This window comes from Heloderma suspectum, chromosome 1, assembly GCF_057233095.1.
Source record: "Heloderma suspectum isolate Gila_16-S chromosome 1, 16-S_ref, whole genome shotgun sequence".
Lineage (NCBI taxonomy): Eukaryota > Metazoa > Chordata > Lepidosauria > Squamata > Helodermatidae > Heloderma > Heloderma suspectum.
The window spans coordinates 135,512,986-135,539,507 of NC_139458.1; the positions used below are offsets into that span (position 1 = coordinate 135,512,986).

The 26,522-nt window shown below is 43.0% G+C and overlaps 1 protein-coding gene across 3 annotated transcripts; it reads left to right on the forward strand.

Annotated features, from left to right (window-relative positions):
- Positions 1-64: 64 nt before the first annotated feature.
- On the forward strand, positions 65-24,736 carry CPSF7 (cleavage and polyadenylation specific factor 7). 3 transcript variants are annotated; one of them, XM_084858712.1, is made up of 10 exons: positions 65-136; positions 614-711; positions 12,256-12,474; positions 13,649-13,752; positions 14,779-14,924; positions 18,803-19,211; positions 19,734-19,852; positions 19,941-20,115; positions 20,317-20,490; positions 22,757-24,736. In XM_084858712.1, the coding sequence occupies exons 2-9, from the start codon at positions 658-660 to the stop codon at positions 20,483-20,485; spliced, it is 1,395 nt and encodes a 464-aa protein (XP_084714838.1). In that variant the 5' UTR covers positions 65-136; positions 614-657; the 3' UTR covers positions 20,486-20,490; positions 22,757-24,736. The 3 variants fall into 3 exon arrangements, with proteins under 3 accessions (XP_084714838.1, XP_084714833.1, XP_084714823.1); XM_084858707.1 differs by having other exon boundaries at positions 65-91; XM_084858697.1 differs by having other exon boundaries at positions 65-711.
- Positions 24,737-26,522: the final 1,786 nt, after the last annotated feature.

A 26,522-nucleotide genomic window follows, 5' to 3' on the forward strand; every position in this document is an offset into this window, starting at 1 on the left:
CCGGAAGGGGCGGGCCCCTCACTAGGGAGGAAGGGGCGGGGCGACGCGACGCGAGGAGGGGCTTGGTGTGGTGGTGGAGTGAGAGAGAGAGGTTCGCGCGCGCTTGGGGCCTGCTTGGGATTCTGGGCCTTGCGCGGTATAACGGGGCCGGAGTAGTACCGGGGAGGATGAGGCTCCGTGTCCGGGGTGGGCCGGCGGCGAGGGGAGGGAAGGATGGTTAGCTGCCCGGCCGCGTTCTCAGCGCGGGAAAGAGGAGGCGATGGCGGGCGGGCGGGCGGGCGCGAGCGCAACTATGGCGGCAACCGAGTTGTGGCGGCGGGAGGCGGCGGCCGTGAGGGAGGCTTCTCCGTTTCTCGCCCCCCCACACACGCGCTCTTCCTCTGCCCTGGCTCCCCCCGCCTTGCCTGGCTCCAGAGGTTCCGTCCTCGGATTCGCGCTGAGCGGAGGGGGCGGGGCTGCCGTGCAGCTCGAGGCCCGCCTCAGCCTCGGCGGGCTTCCTGGCGGCCAAGCAGGGCAGGCGGCGCGGGAACGGGCCTGAGTGCATGGCCCGCCAGGCGGTCGTTCGGTGGTCGCGCTAATCCTTTTCTCCCTCCTCTTTGCTCTGACCCTGCAGTGCGGCTCTTTCTCTCCGGTTCTGTCTGTGTCGCTCCTGAAAATATGTCGGAAGGAGTGGACCTCATAGATATCTACGCCGACGAAGAGTTCAACCAGGTGAGCGCCGGTGAGGAAGGGAAAGGAGGGGCATTGCACCGGCGGTACAGTGGTGAAGTGTGTGTGGGTGGGGGGGGGGGGGAGATACACATGCACAGATCAGTTGTACAGATCCATCTCTGTACAACCCACAGCTTCAGCCTGTGGTAAAATCTCAAGAGGTTTTTCCTGAGACATGTTAAGTGGGGCAGTAGAGTGCTGGGTTTTACATGACTACTTCTGCTACTACTACTTTTTAAAAGCAAGCATAGCGGGCTTGCTTTTAAAAAGAAATTTTCATGCCCGTAATATGAAGAGTGTTGTGTAAAATATGAACGGTGTTAAATCAGTGTTGCAGTTGAAGAGCTTGCAATAAACTTTTCACATTTCCCAATTGGTGTGAATCACTTTAATCTACAGGAAGGGGTGAATGATATGTCTAATTTTCATTTAAAGTGTCTCAACAAATCACATGAACAATGCAGGTTGGAAGAAACAGTGATTTATCTTTTTCTGAGAGGGTCCAGTTTTGGAGTCTTGGAGTCTTTTTTTTTTTAAGAATTTGGAAATGAAACCCACATTCCCTTGGCCTCAAATCAGTATAAGAGAGATCTTTCTGAAATGGACTTAATTTGTATTTGATAATGCTGATTCTTTAATGGATGTGCTGCCTGATTCTATGATCAGGCCAAGATAGATGCCATAGTAGCCCCTATTTATGTAGATACATTAGGCAGAACCTTATCCCAGCAGTGATGCCACTTTGACACCGTAACAATTTTTTTTTAGAAATTAAACACAAAAACGGACAAACTATTAATCATGCAATCTTCTGGAAAGCACCTACACAAGAAAGCACCTGTCAAGATGCTTCAATGCTGTGCTCATATTGCTTACATCATTGTTAGTTGTTCTCTCTCAGAATACCCGTTAAGAGCCTTAGTGATAGTGAACAGTAGCCTTATTCTAGTTTGTCATACCGCATTCGGCTTTAATTGTATTGTATTGTATTTATTACATTTATATCCCACCTTTCTTCCATTGTGGAACTCAAGGTGGCTACATGTGGTTCCCAGGTGGTCTCTCCTCCAAACACTGACCAGACCCAGACCTGCTTAGCTTCAGCAAGGTGGCTGCCTCATGTGCCTTCTGACTATGCCCTGGGACCTTTGATGCCTTAGAGGGCAGTAGATAACCGCTGCAATAGGAAGATCTGAATTCTACTTTCCACTCGTAATTCCTGTTCATACTTAACATTTTGATAGTATTAAAAATTAATAATTAGGACATCTACATTATTAAAATAATTAAGTGAAAAATAATTGAAAAAAGCCGGCAGCATCCTATAGTCTGATGCATTGGGTTTGTGGAAAGTTTTATTGCTTTAGAAATTAAAAGGCTTGAGTTCAAACCCTTTTTGTATGTTGTCACTCCTTGTTTGCTCCAAAACTAAACATACATGGTTATGTTCTAAGCATGTATGGTTATGAATTATTTAAAATAGAACAATGTGAAAGCAGTGGGCAGAGGGGGAACGATAACTTGGTAAGCAGTGGGATTGGAACCAATCTTGTGCTGAGTAGAATTGCTTGGTAACCACAGATACATGGCAGTAAGCAGCCAGCGTGCTCATAATTACTCTTGTAGTGTCTCTTGTTAACATTACCTGTTTAGGGAAGCACCATAGCTTAGCAGCAGAGCACATGCTTTGCATGCAAAATGGCCCATGTTTGTTCTCTGCAATATTCTGGTAGGGCTGGGAAAGATTTCTGTATAAAACCTTGGAATATCTTTGCCCATCAGCATAGACACTACTGAACTAGATGGACAGGGGTCTGGCTCAGTATAAAGCAGCTTCTTATGTTCATATAGGGGGAGTCCTTACTCAGGGGCTAAAGCAGATAGTTTGCATGAGGTCCCAGGTTCAATCCTGGCAATCTGATTAAATGGTCCCAAGTAGCACGCTTGGAAAGACCTTTGTTTAACATTGAGAGGCACTAGCACTCAGGAGTAGTCAATACTGAGATCTAGACAAGTGGCCCACAGCTTGGGGCAAACCAACTGATGTTGATATGTCCTTGGCAGTCTTCCACCTGCCCAGACTACTTCATGCTACCCCTATTGTCCAGAGTTTCTAGCCCCCTACCACACCCATGTCCTGTTGATTGACTGCTAATACATAACTCACTTCCAAGAGATCCTGGTGTGTGTCTATTATGGATCCTAGTGTGTGATTATTGGTACAACCAGCAGCATCATTGGACAGTGACAGACGGAATATATGGATGCTGGCCTGCCTGGCTCTTCAGTGGGGATGTGTGTGAACCATTGTTTTTCTGGGTTGCTGCGGCTGTGTGATCAATGCTGATTCCCTCCTCCCTTGCTAGGTGTTGTGAACAGGACAGATTTGTATTCTATGGATGTACATGCCAACTCACGTTCACAACCAGGGTAGAGACAGACAAGCTGTTGTGACATAACACATGGCCCTCTGGTGCTATGTGAGTCTACTGCACTAATAATTGTTTTGCTGTTCCCGTGGCTTCATGTGGTGATCCTTACTCATCTTCGGGAGTGTTGGATAACTACCTGTTTGCCTCTGGAAGGGGGGGTTTATGTTAATAAAGGTGTCTACTTTACATGGTCAGGAAGGGTATGTTGATAACAAGGAAGAATAGTGGGGGGAAAGTGAGTGTGTGGTCTTACGGCTGCCTGTACTCCCCATTTCTTTATGATACAAATGGGAGCTTAGTTTGGGGTGGGTTATGCATGCATGCCCAAGCAAGTCCCCAGCATGATCTGGACACACCAGGGTGGCGTTTGCACCATCTGCACCCATTCCTGGAGATGGCCGATCTGGCCATGGTCACACGTGATTTAGTTGCATCCTGCTTGGACTACTGTAACGTGCTCTGTGTGGGGCCGCCTTTATTTATTTATTTATTTATTTATTTATTTATTACATTTATATCCCACCTTTTTTCCTCCAAGGAACTCAAGGTGGCGTACATAATCCTCCTCCTCTTCCATTTTATCCTCACAACAACAACCCTGTGAGGTAGGTTGGGCTGAGAGTATGTGACTGGCCCAAAGTCACCCAGTGGGCTTCCATGGCCGAGTGGGGACTAGAACCCAGATCTCCCGACTCCCAGTCCAGCACTCTAGCCACTACACCATGCTGGCTCTTTGAAAAACTTTGAAAACTGTTTAGAAACTTCAGCTGGTCCAGAATGCTGCAGCCAGACTGTTGACTGGGGCAGATGACACCCTTGTTTCAATAGCTTCGCGGGCCACTGGTCTGTTTCCGGGCACAATTCAAAGTGCTGGTTATGACCTATAAAGCCTTATAGGGCTTAGGACCAGGCTACCTGGAAGACTGCCTCCTCCCATACAAGTCTGCCCCATGTTCTAAGAACTTTGGAGGAGGCGCATTTGGTGAGGACACAAGAGAGGGCATTCTTGGTGGCCACTCTAAGGCTCTGTAACTCCCTGCCTAGGGAGACTAGGTTGGCCTCCTCTCTGTTGTCCTTCCAACAGCAGGCAAAAGTGTTTTTATTCAGGTAGGCCTTTGGCATATAAGTTGGCCTGTTGAAGGGTTTTTAATTGGTTGGATGCTGTTTATTTTATTATGTTTTTAATTGTGATGTTTTAATTAAGATTTTGTTTTTATCTGTTTTATTCTTAGCTGCCTTGAGCACCATTTTTGGTGGAAAGGCAGGATATAAATTAAATATATATTTTTGTTTTGTTTGTGGTGGTCATTTGTTGTTGTGACTTGGTGAATGGGTTATGTCCCTGTTTCCTTACCTCCCATGATAAATTCCCTTACTACTTATGGAGTACTTTCATAAATAGTAAGAGGAGTGAAGTACTTTCATAATTCCACCTCCTGTTGTAAGGTACAGAATTGAGTTTCTTAGCTGTCTACATACAGAGGAATGAGACGTAGGAACATAGGAAGCTGCCTTATACTGAATCAGATCACTGGTCTATCTAGCCCAGCATTGTCAACACTGACTGGCAGCAGCTTCCCAGGGTTTCAGGCAGGATTCTTTCCTAGCCCTACCTGGAGATTCTGGGGATTGAACCTGGGACCGTCTTCATGCGAAGCATGTATTCTACCACTGAGCTTTGGCCCCTCCCCTGAAGATCTTAAATCTTTGGTAGGTTTGTATGGATGAAGGCTGTTGGTGAAGAACTTGAAAACAAGCATTACACAGTTGCCCTTTTTTCTGTGCATCTGTTGCTCTTGGTGAAAATGTATTTAAGTACTTCTAACTTATGGTGGTGTACTTACTGTTGGCTTCCCAATGGTTGTTATATTTATTTATTTCCTGTCTGTGGTCTGTGTTGTAGTCTTGTGCCATATATCTTGATGTATGGGTGCTATTCACTGTTTCTTTGTTTTCACATTTTAACCTGTCCTGTTTAGAGATGTGAAGGCCCAGAAAAAAACTGGAAAAATTTGGACAAAAAGTTTTTTCCAAGGACTGTTTTTGTTTTTTTCCAAAAAATTGGAAAAATTGAACAGCTTTGGATTACAAAGTATTTCCTTTTAGAATTTAAGACAGTGCTTATATATTGATGATCAGCCTTTGCTCCCTGCAAAATGATTTCTAAAAACTCTGTAATAACACCCTTACAGAAAGATTAGAGATGTAAAATGTCTGGAAATAATGAAGCATTAATGAAAAATTGCTGTTTTAATCCTCTCTGTAAGACTTCCAGCAGCTACTTATTTCATTCCTTATTAAAAATTTTGACCTAAAATAAATTTTACTGATAGATATTCCTAAGCTGAGTCTTTCCTGGCTAAATAAAATCTTAATAGCTTTTTCTTCAGATCAGATTTCCCTAAGCTCCACCCACCCCCCAAACAGGAACAGGTTTAGGAATTTCCCTAAACTTCCTTACAAATAGGAACAGATGCCATACACCAATCTTCCTCTGCCTCCAGTTCTTCCTGCTGCTTCTGGGTTCTAGAATGATTCAGATGTTTCAGGGACTACTTGCTGTCTAGTCAGATATTAAAGAGGGACCATTATCTTTGGTACATTAAATGTAAAAGTATAGTTTATTCAGACAATAATTGCACATTTACTAACTGAGTTTATTTTTAAATGTTTTAAAATCTAATGATAATCTTATGAGCGAACCAAATTATACATAAAATAACTTTTGGAACAGAAAGGCTATTTTATGTTCCTAAAGCATCCCACCAGGTGTTTTGGACTACAGTGCCCAGCATTCCTGACCATTGGCCATGTTGCCTAAGACTGATGGGAGCTGAAGTCTAAAATATCTGGAGGGTACCAGGTTAGGGAAGGCTGTCTTAAAGCAACAAAGTGACTTTAGATCGGTAAACAGTACTAAAAAAATAGATATATTGCTTATTTTTCCCGAAATTTCAGTTTCCCCCCCAAAAAACCCTGGAAAAAAAATTCCCCACGGCCTCAATATTTCCAGAAATTTTACATCTCTACTCCTGTTCTCCATGTGCCTTAGTTGTGATGTTACTGACTACTGTGCAGATGCACTGTTACAGTGCCATAATGATTATGGAAGGTATACCATGTGCTGGTGTAGTGTTCTGCTTGTGTGGTGGCATGATTTCTTCCCATGGTGCAAGCAGTCTGGTTGTGGAGTGCCTTGAATCATTTGATTTGTACCCTGTCTTTCTACCAAGAAAAATGGCACTCAAGGTGGCTTATAATGATAAATAAAACTTTATTAAAGCAATAATAAGACACATGCATTAAAACAATTAAAAATACATCAGTAACAGAAAAAAAAACAGTACCAAACCCAACAGACCTGGTTGGCCTGCTTGAATAAAAAGCTATTTTCCTGCCAGTGGAAGGACAGCAAAGATGGAGCGAATCTCTCCTCCCTTGGCAGGGAGTTCCACAGCCCAGGAGTGGCTACTGTGAAGGCTCTCTCTCATATTGCCACCAAATGCACCTTTAAAGGCAGCAGTCTCAAAAGAAGGGCCTCTTCTGAAGATCTGGGCAGGCTTGTATGGGAGAAGGTGGTTTTTTAGGTAGCCTCGTCCCAAGTTGCATGGGGCTTTATACATCATAACCAGCACTTTTAATTCTACCTGGAAACAGATGGGTAGCCAGTGAATCTGTTGTAACATAGTAGTCATGTGTTCCTTGTAGTCGGCCCCGGCCAACAGTCCGGCTGCAGCATTCTGGACCAGCTGAAGTTTCTGAGCAGTTTTCAAAGGCAGCCCCATGTAGAGTGCATAATAGTAGTCCAAAAAGGATGTAACTAAGGCATGCGTGACCATGGCCAGATCAAACAGCTCTAGGCATGGGCACAGTTCATAGTATTGTAGAATAGTAGGGTTGGAAGGGGCCTGTACGACCATCGAGTCCAACCACCAAGCTGGCACACTAGCCTCAGCTGGCACACCAGCCTCAGCTGTGTAAATGCACTTCTGGCCACTGCCAAAACCTGGGCATCCAGATTCAGGGCTGAGTCCAGGAGTGCACGCAGGCTGTGAGCCTGAGTCTTCAGGGTAAATTAACCTCATCCAGCACAGGTTAAATCCCTGTTTCCTGAGCTGTCTTTTGACTAACCAGGAACAACTCTGTCTTGTCTGGATAAGCTTCACTTTGTTTGCCTTTATCCAGTCCACTACAGACATCAGACACCAATTTAGAACTAGAGCAGCTTCATTGGATTTGGATGGAAAAGAGAGATGGCCCAGAAGCATATCATACTTGATGGTAGCAAAAGCTGCCAAGAGGTCCAGCAGAAGCAACAGGGACACAGGCCCCTTTTCCAGTTCCTGGTGTAGAGTGTCCAGCGAAGTGAACAAAGCAATTTCTGTCCCATAACCAGGCCTGAAGCCAGATTGAAATGGATCTACATAATCCACATCATCCAGAAATCCTTGGAGCAGAAAAGCTACCACATGCCCCAGCTGCTTGCCCAAGAATGGAATATTAAAGACCAGCTGAAAATCATCCAATACAGAGGGATTCAGAGAGGTTTTTTTAAAAAAAAGACAACGGTCTTGCCACCACCCGTTTTAGGCAAGGTAAAATTGCACCTTGCTATAAAGAGATATTCACCACTACCATTACCCATTTAGCCAGTTGTCCCCCCGCCCCCACTGCTTTTATAAGCCAGGAAGGGCAAGAGTTCAGCACACAAGTGGTAGGTCCCACTTCTCCAAGGATCCTATCCACCTCCTCGAGCTATACAAATGGAAAAGCATCCATTATAACTGGGCACGCAGGGGCCAAAGTTGGATCCACTGGACCTGTATCAACTATGTGAAATAAGTCAACATAGACAAGATCGGTGTTATCTGCAGTGTCACTCAAATTGGTCACAGTGGACACTGGATGTTGTATTTTATCGATTCCTTGCTTTAGTAGTCTGATCATGGATTCCTTTGACTTAGTAGCCTGATCAGGTTGTGTAGGTAGATCACATTTTTATATACTTTCATGTATAAAAGTCCTGTCTTAGGTTTGGCTGTGTGGCACCTCTGGTCACGATGTTTTTGTTTAGCAGTATGATGGTACTAGCTCTGCTGTTTTCCTTCTTTCATGCTGTTCCTAGATCTCTTGTTGAAGATCGGATCCTTCTCTGTGGAGCAGTCTTGAGATGTAAGGGATGCTGTTGCAGACTGTGTATGGATCACTGTTCTATTCCCTTGCTGGAAGGCTTGGTTCCCATGGTTTTTCCCTGGGTTTTCTGTGTGTGCTGTCCCTATCTTTTCAGGGTTCTGTAACTGAGTATTTTGGACGAGGGAGGGTTAGCCATGTTGATGCTTGTCTAGTTGAGGAGTGTGGGCTGTTGCCTAGTATAACAACTTCAATGTAGGCATGTTTTCTATGAGGACTTGGCCTTTGGAAAGAGAATAGGGTGCATATGAAGATGATCATTTCCCCATTAGTTTCATGTCCCTTGCTTCTAAGCAGCATAAGCTTTTACACAATACAACTGCAACATTGTGGCTGTACAGGTGCAACAATATTGCATAGATGTGGGAATCTTTTGGACTCAGGTGTGAAAGTTGCATGTAAACTTCTTTATCTGGAGAAGAATCCACTGGAGAGTTTCAGGGAAAATACAATTGAATAACAAGTGCAATTGGTACAAGTAGCTATGGCTTGTAGGGGCATAAAGAGTAGCTGGATCTTAGGAAGACAGAGAGCTGTAGTCTGTAAGCAGGTTTTGGAAATGAGGTCCAAACACATGGGAATAAACTGATGATTTGTATCATGTTTCTGTAAACTGTTTCTTCTGCAGATTCAGAATACAAAGACTAAGATGTTGCAAGTATGGCTTCATGAAAAGTGCATGGAAATTCCAAAGCTTCCCTGCACTGCAAATGTAAAGAAATACATGGCTATGCCTTGGATCCTAGGTTCCTGTGAGCAGAACCCTGTTCAGAGAATGTTTCTGCTTCAGAAGGGAGATGGGGGAGGTGACAGTATTCACTTACTCTTTTCCACTGTGTCCCCTGAAAAGCTGTTCTGGAGGATAGGAGGACCTGTAAGAACAGTGTGGGAAGTGGTGTGAGGGGCTGCAGGAGAAGGGGAATCTGTGTCCATTGCCTCACCCTCTTCCTCCAGTGGGAGCCTCCTTTGAATTTCAGGTCTCTTCTGGAAACAGAAGTAACACTCTGGATCCAACCCCATGCATTTAACTTTAGAAGAGGATCAAGCATGGCATGGAATTGAGCTTTATCTCTGACTTGTCAAAGATAAGCATATTTCAAATGTGAAAAACATTCAAAGTGATCAGAACAAAATTGTAAAGCTAAAATAATTTTTTTGTGCTGGGTATTCCCCATTATTAGTCTGCCTTTTATCCCAGTTCTTTAAAAATCCTGTGAAAATCCACTTTGCAGTTCCTGTTTCACTTGAAAGTATTGCAGAGGAACGAAACAAAAAATCACCCCAAATCTCATCCTATACTACTAAAAGAGAAATTATGTGCTGTCACATCCCTTGGTTAACCAGTTGAGCCTAGTGGGCTTAACTCACCTTTCACATTCCATTAAATGCCCTTTAGCAAAACCAACTTTAGGCAAAAAATAAGTAATCAAACAGGCAAGGAGAAAGGTGCATGAATCCATAGATTCATTATTGGCAATATTAGAAATGAGCAGACCTACAATACACTGTTACCGTGAAAAAGCCAGAATGATCAGCAAGGGATATCAGCAGCATGATAGCTAAACAATCAGTCAATCTGAAAGAGGCAGCATGTAGGACTGTCTGCCTGGCAACCAAAGAAACGCTATAGGTGCTATAGGAAAATAATAGACAATAAATAGGTCTATAAACACATGCCCTATTTGCTGATTGCCTGAGAAGGTATTGTGTGGAGGAGAAAACTCTTGTGTCAGACCTATGGCATGATTGCAAAAGCACCTGGAAAGATTGCAAACAAAGGCAAGAGTGTTACTGAGTATTTGAGGCATGTCTGGGTAACTAAGAGCTTACAAATCCCCCTCCTCAACACACATGCTTCTAAATACATTTAACATGATCCTTCAAAGTTTCAACAACAGTAATTGCTACCAGTTCTCTCTTGTTCTTGGAAGAGCCAGCAGGAAACCACAACACAGCTTTCAACATATGGTTGGATGATGTCAGTGGGGGCTAGTGGGATGCCCTTCTGGTGTCATGGGCTTTTTGCTGCCTTGTAATGGCCAGTAGTGCTTGCTACAAGGCTAGTGTGGTCTCGTCCCTCATTTCTTTTAGTTTGCCTGAAAGTAAACATTAGAAGTTGCGTTCTGATCTTTGCTTTCCACTATCAACACTGGAAGATCTAAATATGTTTTCCATGATGGAAGGAAGCTCACAATGAGAAAGTTGCCAAGCCCTTCCTTGCCTTACAGATTGAAGAGGTCTAAAAAATAGAATTAATGCAATGCTATCTTAGCCTGAAAATGGTTCAAGTGACCTCACTTTCCTGATCCTTAAATATCACTGGTGCTGTTGATTGAAAAAGATCCTTATTTTGTAGCAACTGATTTTACTCATGCATGTTATCTTTTAAATACTGTAAATTATTCTCTTATTTCGTAAGCAACATATAGCGCCTTGAGTGCTATTTCTTAGTAGAAAGGCAGAGTATAAATTAAATAAACATTACTAGTACAACAGCTGGTAGTTTGCTGTAGTGTGTGCCACCTGAAGATTTTTATAAAGATTACTTAAAAGTGGGAGATGCAATTACATTTAAAATGGTCTGACACAACCAAATAACATATTTTATTCTAGATAATTGGAACGTTATTAGCATATCACTAATTCTGTAAAAACTGATAGATGTGTGTGACCTACACCCTAGTAGACTGGCTTCAATCCAACTTAGCTTAGTCATGCTAAAGTCCCACTGACACTAATGTAACATGTAGTTTAGTTGTGATTAAATCTGATTTCAGTGGTACTGAAACATTTCCAACCAAACATTTTGAATCAGGAGCATTATCTAATACATGCCAGTATTCTAATATAATTGTCTTGATAATGTAGGATTAATGGTGGAATTCAGACCTACAACACATGCTAGAACTTCATTGTTGGGCTATATCTTGCATGAATCCTTGTCAAATTAAAACACTGAAAAATATCTTGAATGTGAGAAGATACACACACTACAATGATTTACCAACTGCAGTAATAATTTTGTATTGGTTTTGTCTAAACATATCAAGCTTCGTATGTTGGCTGCTGTAAGTACAAACTGGGACAGAATGTATTGTATGAGGAGAGGAGAATGTTATATACCACTCTCACAATTTTCACTGAGCTATTGAAAACCATAACTGCTTTTTATAGAGGACCAATGTAACTTAATTGGAACAAGATTTAGATTGCTGAACTTTTGAGGTGTCATTTTCAGGAACTGTAAAGGAAGCAGGGGAAGGAACCTGGGGCTTTTGTCCAAGGTTGTATGGCCTTTTGTTATAGGAAGCTGCCTTATAATAAATCAGACTATTGGTCCATCTGGTCTAATATTGTAAACACTGACAGTGGTTTTCTGGGCTTTCAGGTATGACTTTCCTAGCCCTACATGGAGAGCCTGGGAATTGAACCTGGGACCCTTTGCATGCAAAGCATGTGCCCTTCCGCCATAAGGCTTATTTGATATGCCATCTCTTACTGTCTACCTATACATGAGAACTCCCTCATTGAGCATGCATCAAGGAAATATTCAGTGGACAGCCCCCATTGAATTATCTCTATGGGCCAGTAAGAAAAATAAGATGCTGCTGGTCCCAGAGTAGTGGGTACACCATAGAGTAGGGGCAGAAGCATAGTGTATTAACCCATCCCTTCCAAAGAATGGAGAAGCAAAAGTCTTTGTGCAGTGACAAGCAGCAGAAATGTTTGGGCTATGTGAAATAACCAGTCCTACTATACTCTTTGCTCTGCCTTGCGACCGTGAAAAAGAGCTTTTTCTTGTTGAGAATCTGGGATTGGACAGAGGTATACTGTTATTAGAGCAATAGGAAAAGAGAACAAACATGGAATGTTGGCCCTGCTTTGGCTATGCATTGCTCATTGGTATCTTCCTGTCTCTTAGGACTCTGAATTTAGTAATGCTGACCAGATGGATCTATATGACGATGTGCTAGCTGCCAGCTCACAACCTTCTGAAAGTTGCACTAGCAGCTCTGAGCCACCACCTGAAAGCCGCCAAGAACAGTCTCCGAAGCCAAACAGCAAATCCCCTGCTATCCTGTATACTTACAGTGGACTGCGTAATAAGAGAGCTGCCGTTTATGTGGGCAGCTTCTCTTGGGTAAGTGTGTTCCTAAACCAGAGCATAAAGTAAAGGCATAATAAACTTGTCTCTTAAGAAAACCAGTTGATCCTGTGGAAAGCTCTTTTTACACGTTGTTGTTACTCTAGACCACAGGTCTCAGTAATATAGTGTCCCGTTGTGGGGGGTAGCTTTGCTGCTACTCACCATCTTCAGGCATCATGAGAAGATATTGAAGAGTTTGAGTATTAAAACAGCAGAAATGCTTTCATTCAGGTGTAGTATTTATTTAGAACACGTTTACCGTGCTTTTCTTACAGACTCAAACTGGTTTTTAATCAACAAACTGCAATAGCCATAGATGTACTGTCTGGGAGACACATATCATTCTGTGTGCTACAAAATGTAGTACAGCTCATGCTTGAAGAATGAACTGCTGATAGTGGAGCAAGGCCCTTAAAATACCACAGTGTAGACATTTTAACTCAATTTACTCATCTTGAAAAATGCATCACTGCCTACAGTTGGACCCTCTTGTATCATGATGCAGGATCTGTAGACTGATTCTCCCCCTTCCACCCCTAGCTTTAATAGCTGAGGAAATATTCCTGTTGATATATGCTGAGGAAAGGAAATAACTGCTGCTTCTACCCCTTCACTTAGCATTCATTTGGTTCGTTTAGAAGTTGTACTCTGTCTGCTGTGTTCTTATTGCCCCCCCCCCCCCAAACCTCCAAGAGGTGGCTGTCTAGTGGGTGGAGGCTGGATAAGATGTTCCTGGTGGTGTGATGGCCACCAACTTGGAAGCTGTTAAAGGGGATTAGACAGATTCATGGAGGATAAGGCTTTCAGTGACTACCAGTCATGATGGCTGTATATTACGTCTGGTATCGGAGGTGGTATGCCTCTGTATGCCAGTTGTTGGGGAATATGAGCAGGAGGGTGCTATTTCCCTCTTCTCCTTGTGGGCTTCTCATTGAAGCATCTGGTTGGCCATTGTGCAAACAGAATGCTGGACTAGATAGGCCTTTGATGTCATCTATCATGGCTCTTCTTTTCTTATGTTCCTTCACTAGACTATAATAGAGGAACATAATAGATGTTTGAGAAAGGAAAATCTTAGTGGTATCTTAATTTTATTAGTAATCACAAGAAGTGGTGATCCTACAAAAGATAGGTTATAAATCTGTCATTTCTGTCCCTTCATATGCAGTGGACAACTGACCAGCAGCTGACTCGAATCATCCGCTCTGTGGGTGTTTATGATGTGGTGGAACTCAAGTTTGCTGAGAACAGAGCAAATGGCCAGTCCAAAGGGTGAGCACTGCAAGACTTCTTCATAAAAAGACCCATCGGGTTGTATCCAGTGGTGTCATTCTACGAGCAGGAGGAAATCACTGGTGGAATGGTTTTCCCCTTCCCCCCTGCAGCCCCCCATGCCCTCTCCAATCTCCAGAGGGTTGGGGGACCCTCTGGGGCAGATTTGAAAAACACGCAGTAATGAATAGAGGATGGGGAAGTCCTGTTGTGCAAGGGTTGGACCCAACCCAACATGAGGGGCAATTGTAGGGAGTCAGAATAAAGTGACCAGTGTACTTTGAGTTTGTGTGTGTGCGTGTGCAAGACTGGTTTTCTTCATAATTTTTAAGGTTCCTAAGAAGTCTTTGTGGCTGTCCAGTCTGGATGCCGCCACCTACAAAGCTAATGGTTGCTTGTTGTAAGTGATCCAGGAAGGAGGTGGGCTGTGCCACACCGTAATCTGAAAGTTTGCTCTTTCCTGCAGTCTTTAGTCATAGCTATGTGTTTGGCAGGGAGGAGCTGAAAGTTCTGCAGTATTGATCATAGATGCCTGTAGACTGGGTTGGAGAGCCGAATGTCTTCCCAGCCACCCCTCCACAGGCTTGATGATTGGGGTGGAGGATGGGCATACCTCCAGTGTCATTTGGTGTGCCCACATGCACCATATCTGCCCTGGCTGAGCCATAAAGTGGAAGAGTGCTCCTCCACCCCACACTTCAGTCGGGGCAGCTTTGCCTGCCCCACACCTTCCCCCATTGGAAAGGACAGGGGGGAGGGTGAAGCACTTAGTGCTCTGCTTGGGTGAGCTGCACACTAAGGGGAACAGTGGGGATTCCTCCCCAACCTTCTCCTAAGAACCCAGAAGGCAGCTTGGGGAGGGGGAGGGCCCATAGAGGGAGTCCAAGCCTCTGTGGACCAGATGGGAAGCCTCTGCATGCCTGGTGGAGAAGGACATGCTCCTTTGCTACATTTCTCCTGGGATGGTATTCCTGGCCAGAGGTTCCTGACATTCTTCAGTTAATTTTCTTATGGCTCTGTGAATAGGTATGCAGAAGTGGTGGTTGCCTCAGAGAACTCTGTCCACAAACTTTTGGAGCTGCTACCAGGCAAAATCCTCAATGGAGATAAGATGGAAGTGAAGTTGGCTACCCGGCAAAACCTTGCACAGTTTGAGGCACAGGCTCGAAAACGTAAGTTTAGATGGGGGATTGTATTGGCTTAAGTAGCGAGCAAGGCAGAGAGAGAAAGGCATTGGTTAGGTCTTTGAGAATACTGAGCCGAGCTTTTATCAGCCAGAAACAAATCAAGTTTCAGTTGGGTGTGTGTGAATACCCAGGAGTGTCTGCCTATTTTTTTCTACTGCTGCTAATTAAAGTTGACTTAGACTTTATGATCCCCTTATAGATTATATGACATCAGTTCTTCATTGTTTCTAGCTCTGGAGTGGGCATCTTGTGGCCTTCCAGATGTTTTGGCCTACAACTCCAATCAGCCCTAGCCATCATAGCCAAATGGTGAGGGATGGTGGGAATTGTAAGCCAAATCATCTGGAGGGCCACAGGTTGCTCATCTCTGCCCTAGCTCATCCTCTGCCAAATGGAGTGGCCTTAAACTCTTGAAACTATTATCATAGGCAAGACCTTCCATGTCTAGTAATACCTCCTCTCTGGACCTTCTCCAGAAGCTGTGCATCTCTTTGTGAAGGGATGCACAAGTTCTGAGAAGGTAAAGTAGCCACTACTGGCTGCAGAGCTCCAGCTGGGGGCTCACCTTGGTTCTTGTACAATGGCAATGGATGGTCTTGTTTGTCAGTTCCTATAAAGCTAATTCCTCACTAAGCAATATGCTGTTAAAGGCACCATCTTTCTGATATGTACAACCAGGTTCTGACTGCCTAAGGCCATTGTAGATCCCTTAGTCATTCAGGAAGAAGACAGATGTAGTATTTCCCTTGTCCTGACTAGGTTTAAACTGGGTAGCTTAATTCCCACAATCTGTAGATCCTGTGATAGTCACAACTACTAATTATAATATTGCAGCCTCAGCAGCTGTAGCACTGCTGTGTTTTAATAACCTTTGTGTTCTGCCCTAGAAGGTGTCTAAATTTCAATGATGGAGGTAATGATCCTCTTGTGTCCTTTACCTTAATGGGGTGTTAGTCCATTTCTCTGTGGTAGGAATATCAGTGTTGCTGAATCCTGAGATGAAGCAGAGCTGCTGTTAGCCCTGATCAAGCTTTTCCCTGTGAAAAACTGCTTAAAGGGGCTTATCTTGTCTTCACTAGGAGGTCGCGCTGGTGAATGGCAACGTCTGACAGTAACCCTGGCACGTCACCATTTTTGACAAGGGCTTCGTAAATGACTTCCACCACTTTGATTCCTCGCCCAAAGGGCCTGAGAAACACAAATTTATTGTTTTTAGTAATTTCTTTATTTATTCTCTGCCTCTCCCTACGTTCAAGGTAGTTTACAATAACACAGAAAAAAGCAGTATGATAAAAAACCAAGTATAACAGCTTGAAGTTCCCTTTATTGCACTCATCTCCTATTTATTACAAAGGAAAGCTAAAAGTGGCTTTGGTTCAGTGGCTTTGGTTCACAAGATGAATTAATATAATTCAGGCACACACTTACCTTGAAACATGAATGTTACATTTTAGAACATCTTGGACTTGCTGTCACCAGTTCTTATGTGATGGTGGTAGAACAGATTTCCATGGCAATAATTATTGTGTGTCATTGGGATTGTATGATCATGTTCTTTCTTTTGAAATGTTTCCCATCTATATTTGCAGTTAGTAGTTTTTGTCCAGAATTATGCCACATTGGAACAAGATCACAAAGTATTCTTCAAAGTCTCTCTTCTCGGCATTCTCTCCAGGAATCTCTTGATTATTAATTTCTTTCAATTATGTTTTAGATCCTCTCTCTAGGAAAAGGTTCTTAATAAAAAATTGTTTCAGATCTCTCATTACACACTATAGTTGAGTTTATTGTATATTAAAATTCCTACCTAATCAAATTAAGATGACACACAGCTTTTTTTTTTAACTTGGAATTTTAAAAAATATTGGCTTTATTCAGACATTGTAAATCTTTGTAAATACTTCCTGTAATGCCCTTCCATATTATTGCCATCTTGGTTTGTGTCAAATAAAGTTGACTCTAAGTACAGTACTTTGGTCAGCATGGTTTTATTATTTCTATGGGGTCCATAACTCCTCAGTGGGAAAGAACAAAGGTGAAATTTCCAAATCAAGATGTTTCCTGACTGTAACCAAGCAGCTGGCTCTCAGAGCAATGGTAGATACTATTAAATGCCCTTAAAAAATCAAGCTCTCACAATTATCTATCGCCAGGACATAGGTTTTCCCTTTTTTTAATCTTTTGTTTATTAAGATGTTAATATTAAGACGTCAGTATTAATATTGAGATGTTTATTAAGATCCATAAGTATCTATGGCATTGTCCACAACCATCTGAATCTAATTGAATTATTTAAACATTAGAATGATGCACTACTAAAACTACCTGATGGTATATCTTAAATTATACAGACCAAATACTATTAATTTTGGATGTTAATCTCAACAGTCTATAGTTTTCTCCATTCCATAGATATTGCTTCTTTTATGTAGGAGAGGCAGATTTGCTTTCTCATTTGGGTTAGAAATTGAGATTTGAAGTTATCTGTGCATCCAGATTTTTATATTGCCCTTATGAGAGTGTTGTGTATGAATAGCAATTTGATTTTCTGGAGATAACAAAAATCACTGATTTCTGTAGGTGTTCAGAAAGTAGTTCAGAGATGGTTTAAAAATAGCAGTTTATCCATATACAAGCAAGCTGTTGATATTTGTTGTCTTATATAGCAAAGTATCTGCATATAATGCAAGCTTGTTGATCTTATCTTAGTTTTTGACATTTTGCTTTCTCTATTAAGGGTTCTATCAAAAGAACAAAAAACTTTTATCCCTTAAGCAGTAGGTTCCTTAGGTCATGATAGCAGGGTGTGGGGGTATGTGTGGATAGATTACGCATATCTCCCAGAATTGTGGGTCTAGATGATCCTATATAACTGAATTTAGAATTACAATGTTCAGGTTTCCACTCATTAGACTACTTATGACAGAAAAGGACAGGGATAACTATATCCCATTACTAACTTTCTTGGAGAAGGCCATTCTTGCCTAATACAGTCCTTTTATAGCAACAAGTGATACAATTTTTATCCAACACTTAACTAGAATTTCAGATAGAGTTCTACATTATTTAAGATGGGGATGGACAGAAAGTATATCAGGATCTACTGATTGGGTGATTTGCTGTAAATCACCAAGGGTCTCCAACTCCCAATTGTTCAACAGTAGCAATTCTAGACTACTAGAATCCTTGATCTGTAGGTGTAGATTTGTCTTTGTGTATGCAGGCCATTCCAGTGAATGGCTCATGGAGTTCAGTAGATAAGTAGCTTTGCCTCCTGAGTCACCATTTTGCTCCTGGCCCCATTTGGTGGACCTTGGGGTTCTAGTAAAAAAGCAAAATAGATCCCGCGCCTGATGTCTGCCCTCCCTTGGTTTAAGAGAATTGGATCACCTGCATGGAATGCTATGATCTCTCTCTCTCTCTCTCTCTCTCTCTCTCTCTCTCTCTCTCTCTCACACACACACACACACACACACACACACACTCACTCACTCACTCACTCTTTAATTAGCACTAAATCAGTTCACAGTTGCAGCTCCCTCTGCCAGCATAGCACACAGCATGTAAGTAGCTTCACAAGTCTCTTGGCATAGACTGGGATTCCCAGTGGTGTCAGGAAGGTAACTGGATCTCTAGATCAGTTCGAAGACCTATATGCACATACTAGCAGAACTCACCCTTTGTGCACACTCTAAGACATGAGAGTTCTGTTATTTGGGCAAAGTGCGATATCGCTTCAAGGGAACAATGGTTAACATGCATAAGTACTGAAAGTGGGAGATGTGTCACAAAATTGTTTGGCTCCTGTTCCTACCCAACTACCACCGTGTTCAGTGCTTTTCCTCTTCTGTGATGTCTGACAGGGGTGCCTCCGAGGGCTCACTCAAGGGATTCCTCAGACTCGGTAGATGGCCGAGCCACTCCAACAGAGAACGCTGTGCCACCACCGCGCATTGAGAAGCCTCCTTCTGTTTTGCCTTTCTTCAACCGTCCTCCTTCTGCACTTCCTCTCATGGGGCTGCCACCTCCACCAATACCGCCCCCTCCGCCGCTTTCCTCAAGTTTTGGGGTCCCACCTCCCCCACCAGGAATCCACTACCAACACCTAATGCCCCCTCCCCCTCGACTCCCCCCTCACCTTACTGTGCCACCTCCAGGGGCGGTGCCACCTGCGCTGCACCTCAACCCAGCTTTCTTCCCCCCACCAAATGCAGCGATGGGGCCTCCGCCAGATGCCTACAACAAGGCCTCTGCACCATATAATCACAGCAGGTGAGAACAAGTCCATTCTCAGGAAATTTGAGAAGAACTTGACGCAAAGGGCAGTGCAAAGAATGGTATCTCGGCCTCTTGGTTAGTGAGGCTGCTGTCACTAGGAGGTGGTGCTTTGCCTTGGTATTAAAAGAATGCCCCATTGATTGTTGTTGTTATTAACAGTAATAATAATTTTATCTAATGTTTGTATTTTTAATTAAATTTACATACAAGCAAAATGTTTCTGAGGAAAGAAGGCAAACTCATAACAGCAGAGGGAATGCCCCATTGTTGACAGTGCTGGAAAATGCTGTTGGCCCCTCTGGTTGCAGTATGACAGGGAAGATCTGCCAGCTTGAGCTCTTGGTTCTTAAGGATCCTATTTATTCATGCCTGCTTTAAGGGGTCTGGGAGAAAACCACTTGGTCAGCGACACAATGCTCTTTTGGAAGGCTGTTAATCACTGAGTGTAGACCAGGAACTTTTGTCATGGTTTGTCCTCTGCCTCTGAGTGATTGGGTGTATGTTTGTGTACCGCAGCCGGGAGTTGGGCCCGTTACCACCCCCCGTCAGTGAAGCTGAATTTGAAGATATCATGAACAGGAATCGAGCAATTTCCAGCAGTGCCATTTCCAAAGCTGTGTCTGGTGCCAGTGCAGGTAACCACAGCTATCTGCTGCCGTCTCTTTTGATCCCTAACTCTTGGACTCTCAATCTTACCATGCTGACTTTGCTCTTATATCACAGGGGATTACAGTGATGCCATTGAGACCCTACTTACAGCCATTGCTGTGATTAAACAGTCGCGTGTAGCGAATGATGAACGGTGTAGAGTCCTTATCTCTTCACTCAAGGATTGTCTTCATGGCATTGAAGCTAAGTCTTACAGCATGGGCACCAGCAGCAGCAGCAGTTCCTCCAGGTAAGCTTCAGCAGACAGAATTGTCAGAAGTAATCTAGCTGGTTTTATTTTGCTGGTGGTTTCAGTCTCACATGTGCTCTGGTTACCTTCCTGAACTTTCCTACAGCCAAATAGGAAATATGTGCCTTTGTAGAGGAAGAAGAAAGTAGACACTTTTATCACACTTTGTCAGAAAGCTAGATGTTTGGTTTTATTTTCCAGAAAAAGACACCGGTCTCGGGATAGATCACCTAGTCGATCCCGTGAGAGCAGTAGGAGGCACCGAGATGTGGTCCACAATGAAGATCGGCATGAGGACTATTTCCAGGAAAGAAGCCGGGAGCATGAGAGACACAGAGACAGGGACAGAGAAAGAGACCGGCATCACTGAGAGAAGTGAGAGATCTTTCCAGAATGCTTCCCTCTCCCCCAGTATCTTTTCCTTTTAAACAAACCCCAAATCACCTTGTCTTTTCCTCAAGTTGAGTATCATTCCTCCTTGGGATGCTGTCTGGATTAAGGTCAATTTCCTTTCTGTTCTGCAAGACCTTTCATGGCTTCTTTCCCTTCAGCGAATGGAACAGCCACACACGCATCTTTAACTACCAGGGACAAATACATATGTTCTTGTGTTTTCCTTGCAGTGTGTTCTGCTAGGGAAGGATTTCAAATGGAAGGGAATTATTCCCCCTCAGAGCGACCAGCAGTTTTGAGTACTATGCTTAGGTTGTTTATTGTCTAATTTAGATACAGTGGATTTGCAGTAGATAGACTTCGGCTGGCTCTGAATAAATTTTTGTAAACCGCCCAGAGAGCTTTGGCTATTGGGCGGTATAGAAATGAAATGAAATGAAATAACTAACTAACTGTCATATCAGAACAACTGTTCCTGTTGAACTTCACTTTGCTTCCTTTCCTTATCCTTTGTACTATGCCTAGTGGATTGATTCTGTAGGTTAGGATCAAATGCTGTGGTAAGTGTCAATGTGAAGCTTGAGCAAAGGACTAGAGGTCAACTCGTATTGGGAGGACAAGAAACATAATCATCCTTGCTCCATTTATGGGCACTCCATCCTCAGCGCTTTTATAAAGCTCAGAAGTTCCAGGAGAAGTCAGTGTCTTGAAGAACTAGAAAATGTTACTAGATCTGTCCCCTTCCTGTTGAAAAGAAGCAACCTCTGTAGCATTAAAATTAAGATGACATAAAATGGGGGCTTTCCATCCTGTACATTTATTTTCATGTGCGTACTTTTAAAATGGCAAAAGCAGAACCAGTGGAGTTGATCCTCTAATGCAGAATTCATTATCTTCAGAAGAATTCTGCAAACCTCAGTGTCATGGTTTTTAAGTCAGTTTTTTTTTGCTATTATGGTTGCTGAGCAGGAAATGTCTGGCAGTCTTTGCTAAATGTTTTGAAACCAGAATGGGTCTAGGTAAAACTTTCACAGGTAGTAGTGGTGCTGTCTTAACTTTTCTGAAATTACTTTCATAAACCCCCTTGCTGCTTCTTTCAAGATGGACAGCAGTATGCATTTATCTGAAACAATAGAATTGAATTAAAGCATGCAAAGGTGATGTATGCATAATTTATTGTCATAGGGTTGGATCCAGACCTAGTCATACTTCGAGTAGACCCACTGAAATCAGTGAGATTTATAAGTTCGTCATGACCAGGTTCAGTCCCATTGATTTCAGTGGATCTACTCTAAGTACAGATCCAGCCCACAGAATTTGAAAATTCATAATGAAGGATCTGGTGTCTGGGGTTTTTATTAAGTTTCATGCACAGTGCTTAGCACTGTTACCTTTTTTAGTTGAAAGTGATTAATAACTCAACCAGATAAGTCAGCCTTGTAACAACTGCGCAGGGTGTTTTCGTTTGAGCTACTGCCACCTGTGCTGCTCCAACAGCCATATTAGGACTCTACCAGGTACCTATCTAGGACTTGGAACTCTCCAACTGAAAAAAAATATTTCTAAACAACAACTAAACCCTGTCAGTTGTACCGATTATGGAATGATCTCCCCAGTGAGGCCCACCTGGCACAAACATTGTTATCTTTTCAGTGCCAGGTCAAGACTTTTCTCTTTTCCCAGGCATTTGGCAGCATGTGATGAGTTTCCCAGGCATTTGGCAGCATGTGATGAGTTTTAAAGGTGTAGGGAGAATCTGTTCCACCGAAGGATGCTGTTCCGTCAGGGGAGGATGCTAGCTGCACACAACCGAGTATGATTTGATGGGTAGAGTGTTGAGCCTGGGTTCAAATCCCAGCCCAGCTCAACCATAAACTAAGACAAACCTGTAGCCACAGTACCCTGCTTTTTTTCCAGTTCACCATCCTTAACTTCCAGTGGTGCCCAGACACATTTCTGGGAGCCCCCCATATACCTTATTAATTGTTTAAGATGAAAAGCTGCACAGTAGCAACCTAAATTGGGTATCTCAAAACCATCCTCCTTCTGTATATGGAAACTAGTAACTCTGGGTTTTTTGCTGTCATGAATGAACTTTGACACGAATCCTCAGTACCCTTTTGTATGTAGAAATAACAGTGACTTCTGTTTTAGGTTGAGGTCAAGAATTCTGCCCTTTACAAACAATGCTCTTTAAAACGGCTATAGAAATGACTTATTTATCCTGCTTTGTTTTGTCCCTTTGCAGGAGCATGGGAAACATTCAGTGTTTTTATGGACTCGTATCTCCTCTCCTTAATCAAGACTCAAGGATGGAGGCTTCTCCACCCTCTCCTTCCCACTGCCCTCTGCTCTTTCCAGACCCCTTGGAAGTAACTTTGCCTGCAGAACTCCATCTGGCACACTGTGGCATTGGGACCTGAGCTCTGCCTGTGTGTGCTGCTGCTTGATGGAGAAACACTGAATGACTTGGAGTTTGGGAGGGGTTGTCTGAGCCACTGTGACCAGGGGGCCACTTCAATCCATGGATCTTGGACCCAAAGAGAATGGTGCTTTCCACAGAGGTCTGCCACCTCTTTCCTTTCCATGGCTTTTCTAGGAGCACCTGGGGAAGAACCCATCCGGCTTGTCTCCTGTAGAAAGAATGGTGCTTCAGCACAGCACAAGGTGTTTGACCATTGTCTCACTGGAGCTCGTGTCCACAGTCCACACTGCACTGTCTTCTCAGGCATCAAGGCATCCAGTCCTCCTTAAACCTGATCCCTTTTCCAAAGCAGCTTTAGTCTTGCCCTCTAGCACCACTGTATACAGCTTAGAAAACAGTATTTCCCTCTACCCCCCTTGGATGGAGGGCAGGCTGGCTGCTGCTTCCAATCACCCTTCTCCTCCTCCTTCGTTCCTGAAAACTATTATATCCATTCTACCTGGCTTCTTCTAGAGGGGCCTGCATTGGTCAACCTGTTCACAACATGGAGTCTCCCTTAAGAAATAGATCTGGCTCTGGCTACTGCAGGTACCTCTCCACATGTGATTTGCTAACAAATTCCTTGCTTTGTTTCAGGCAATAGCTGCTCCAATAGTAACTTCTTACATAAACCTTTATTTCAAGAGCCAGCCCCTTCCCAGAGTGCCACTTTCCTTGTTGTAGAGGAAGTGCTTTGAATGGAGACCTGACTGTTGCAGTAGCATGGAATGGGGGCAAAGTCAAACTGGGGCTATCTGGAAGTTACTGTTTGCAGTACACCCTAAGCATTTTTAAATTCTATGTGATGTACATGTTGATTTAAGGTCCAGAACGTTCCTTGCCCCTAGCCTCATTTTAAATTGAGTTCACTTTGGAGTGATTCACTCATGAGTTTGCTTCGGATGGCACCATACCTCACTGATCTCTGGCATGCCAGTCTAGGGAAACAATTAGAGGCAGTGAAAAGCCTCTCTTCACAGCCAACATGTTTAACTGTGTTGTATAAACATAAACTAGGGTTTCTGGAGCCACTCTGTCTTTCAGCTGGCAACCCCTTCAGGCCAGTGGCATCAAAGTCAACATAAAGAGCGTTATGGGACAGGAGTGGCTGCAGAGTTCCTGAATAAGCGGTCAACTTTTGAGATGTAACCCTTTGGGGGGGTGCATTTTCAGCTTTCAGTGCTCCGTCCTAGCCTGAGCACCCTAGTTACTTAAAATCAAGACAACACACTGTACCCTGGAATATGTAGTCTCCAGCCTCTGGATCTCTTTAATAAGGCCAAGCATCTATTACATTCATGAACTCTTAATGTGACTGTCCAGCTGCATGGTGAAGCCCCACTCATAGAAGGATCCTGTCCTGTCTTGCAGAACAGTTGTGTGGCCTAAAGAGGATGGTTGGTATCTAGCAACGGATGTCACCATGTGATGCGGTACCTCCTTTTGTACTGTTGATCAAAGAGGTGCTCAGCTCTAAATGTTTTTTTAAAGAGGAAAAAAGTTGTGTAAATGTGGAGAGACAGCTTAAAACTGTAAAGTATAAACATGGATGGGAAAAGTTGCTTTTTACATAATGGGACATTTTTAGTTTGTTTTGAAATAATGGAAGTAAAACAAGGAGAAACTAAACGAACGAAGAAACATAGCCTTGGTTCCCCTCAACTTTCCCACCCCTGTTCTTTGTGATTTGATTTGTTTGTCTTTTTCTGATAGGTTGGAAATTGTGTAATAAACTTGATGATATTGTCAATCTTTTATACTGCATTGTATGGTTTCTTCTTTCATTTTGTAACTTTTAAATGCTGAGTGAGCCGTTTTATAGAATCTTCATGGGGAAAAGGATTGTTTTGGGGGATGGGCTAATGTGACCTAGATGTGGCAGTGAAGGCCAATAAGTAAGACAGATGCCATGTTTTGGCTGGGTGGTAGCCCTAGGACAGCCATGGCTTTATGTAATGCTAAACTAGTTCAAAAACCACTTTATGTATACAAATTAAAATGCTTTTTAAAAGCTTAAATTTCTATTTCATTCTATTTTAACAAGTCACACTTCAGACCATGTCTGAACTCTGACATACAAGTTTCATCCCTAAGAATATTGCCTTTTGATTGAATCTTTTTCAAAGACAGTCCTGACCCCATTGTGGGTTAATGTGTATTTTGAATAGGAGAGGGATTTGGGCATGAAGTTTCTTCATGGCTGTTTCACCTTGGTCATTGAAAAAAATGCTATTCTAAATGTTATTAAAAATGCTGTTGACCTCTGATCTTTTGCAGAGGGCTTTTGAAATTAGACTGAGGGCCAATAGGTTTTTTGGGCCAATAGGTTTTTCGCCCCAATTTAAAGGATCACTGGAAGCAAGCATAGGAAAAATATGAGAGACTTGAAAGCTTCTGCAAATGTCAACACTGATCAAGGGCCCATTGGTCTAAGAAGAGTGAATGCCCTGCCCGGGTGTCTGCCTTGGAAACCTACAGAGGAAGAGAAATCATAAGAAAGTTTCATAAAATGTGCTAAGTATTAGGTTGAGCAGAGAAGGGGGAAATGAGGCTGTCAATGAAAATGGATGCAACTCTCAAACAGCTTGAAAGTGGCATTTGTATGCTTTTAATGTGGAACAGAATGCCAAAGGGAAGGACAGCAGCAAATGCAAACTAAAGGAGGGATGAGCCCAGGTTCTGCTTGAGGGCCACTTTTCACATTTATTTTGGGATTTAGTAAAGTTGGTAGCAAGTGATACTTTTCATGTCCATCTTGTTTTGCATCCTCCCATATGAATGTTTGTCACAGCCATTGCCAGCAAAACCTTTGTTTCTATAATAAGAACTTGTCCTACGAGGCTGTAAACAATATGCTGAACACTTGGAAATACAGTGAAGTGCAATGCATTTACTGTTCCCAAAAGTAAGCTCTGGTGTTCTTATCCATTGCACTCCTCCCTCCCTTTTGGCTTCTCAAGATCAACCTGCCTAAACAGTTTGGCTTCCTGACATCCGCTATAAGTAGTTACTATTTAGGTGTTAAACTGGTAATCCGAAGAATAAGAGGTAGGAAAGGTTGCAAAGAGTGGATTAAGTTCATTGTTGTGGTTACTTGGCTGCCTCCCTCCACCCTCATTTCTTTAAGGTGGGTAAGCAACCTGGTACCCTCCAAATGTTTGGGACTACAATTCCCATAATCTGGCCATTGACTGCTGGCTGGGACTAATGGGAATGGTAGTCCAAAACATCTCTTACATTGGGTTAGTTATCTCTTACCTGTCCTATTCCATCTGGATGGTTAATGTTAAAGGTAGATTTCCCCCATTCTTTTAAAATACATGCTTATTTGTGCTCTAAACTGATACTGTTTTTTAAAAAATGAGTGTCTTGGTATCTTACAATTCACTATGGCACAAGCTTTCTTAGGCTAGAACTCACTTCATCTGATGAGTATGGAGCTAGCAGTGGTAGTTACTCCACATTAACAGAATATGGTGGTGTGAGAGCTTTCCTTCTCTGGAGGAAGGAGGTTCCATTATAAGCATATTGTCCCATTAGAGGTTTTCTC

What these genes read in the sequence shown, in the direction of transcription:
- CPSF7 (XM_084858697.1), top strand. Translation starts at nt 214, where the DNA reads ATGGTTAGCTGCCCGGCCGCGTTCTCAGCGCGGGAAAGAGGAGGCGAT. An exon ending in CCGACGAAGAGTTCAACCAG is followed by an intron (nt 712 to 12,255) that starts GTGAGCGCCGGT and finishes CCTGTCTCTTAG; the next exon opens with GACTCTGAATTTAGTAATGC. An exon ending in AGCAGCAGCAGTTCCTCCAG is followed by an intron (nt 20,116 to 20,316) that starts GTAAGCTTCAGC and finishes TTTATTTTCCAG; the next exon opens with AAAAAGACACCGGTCTCGGG.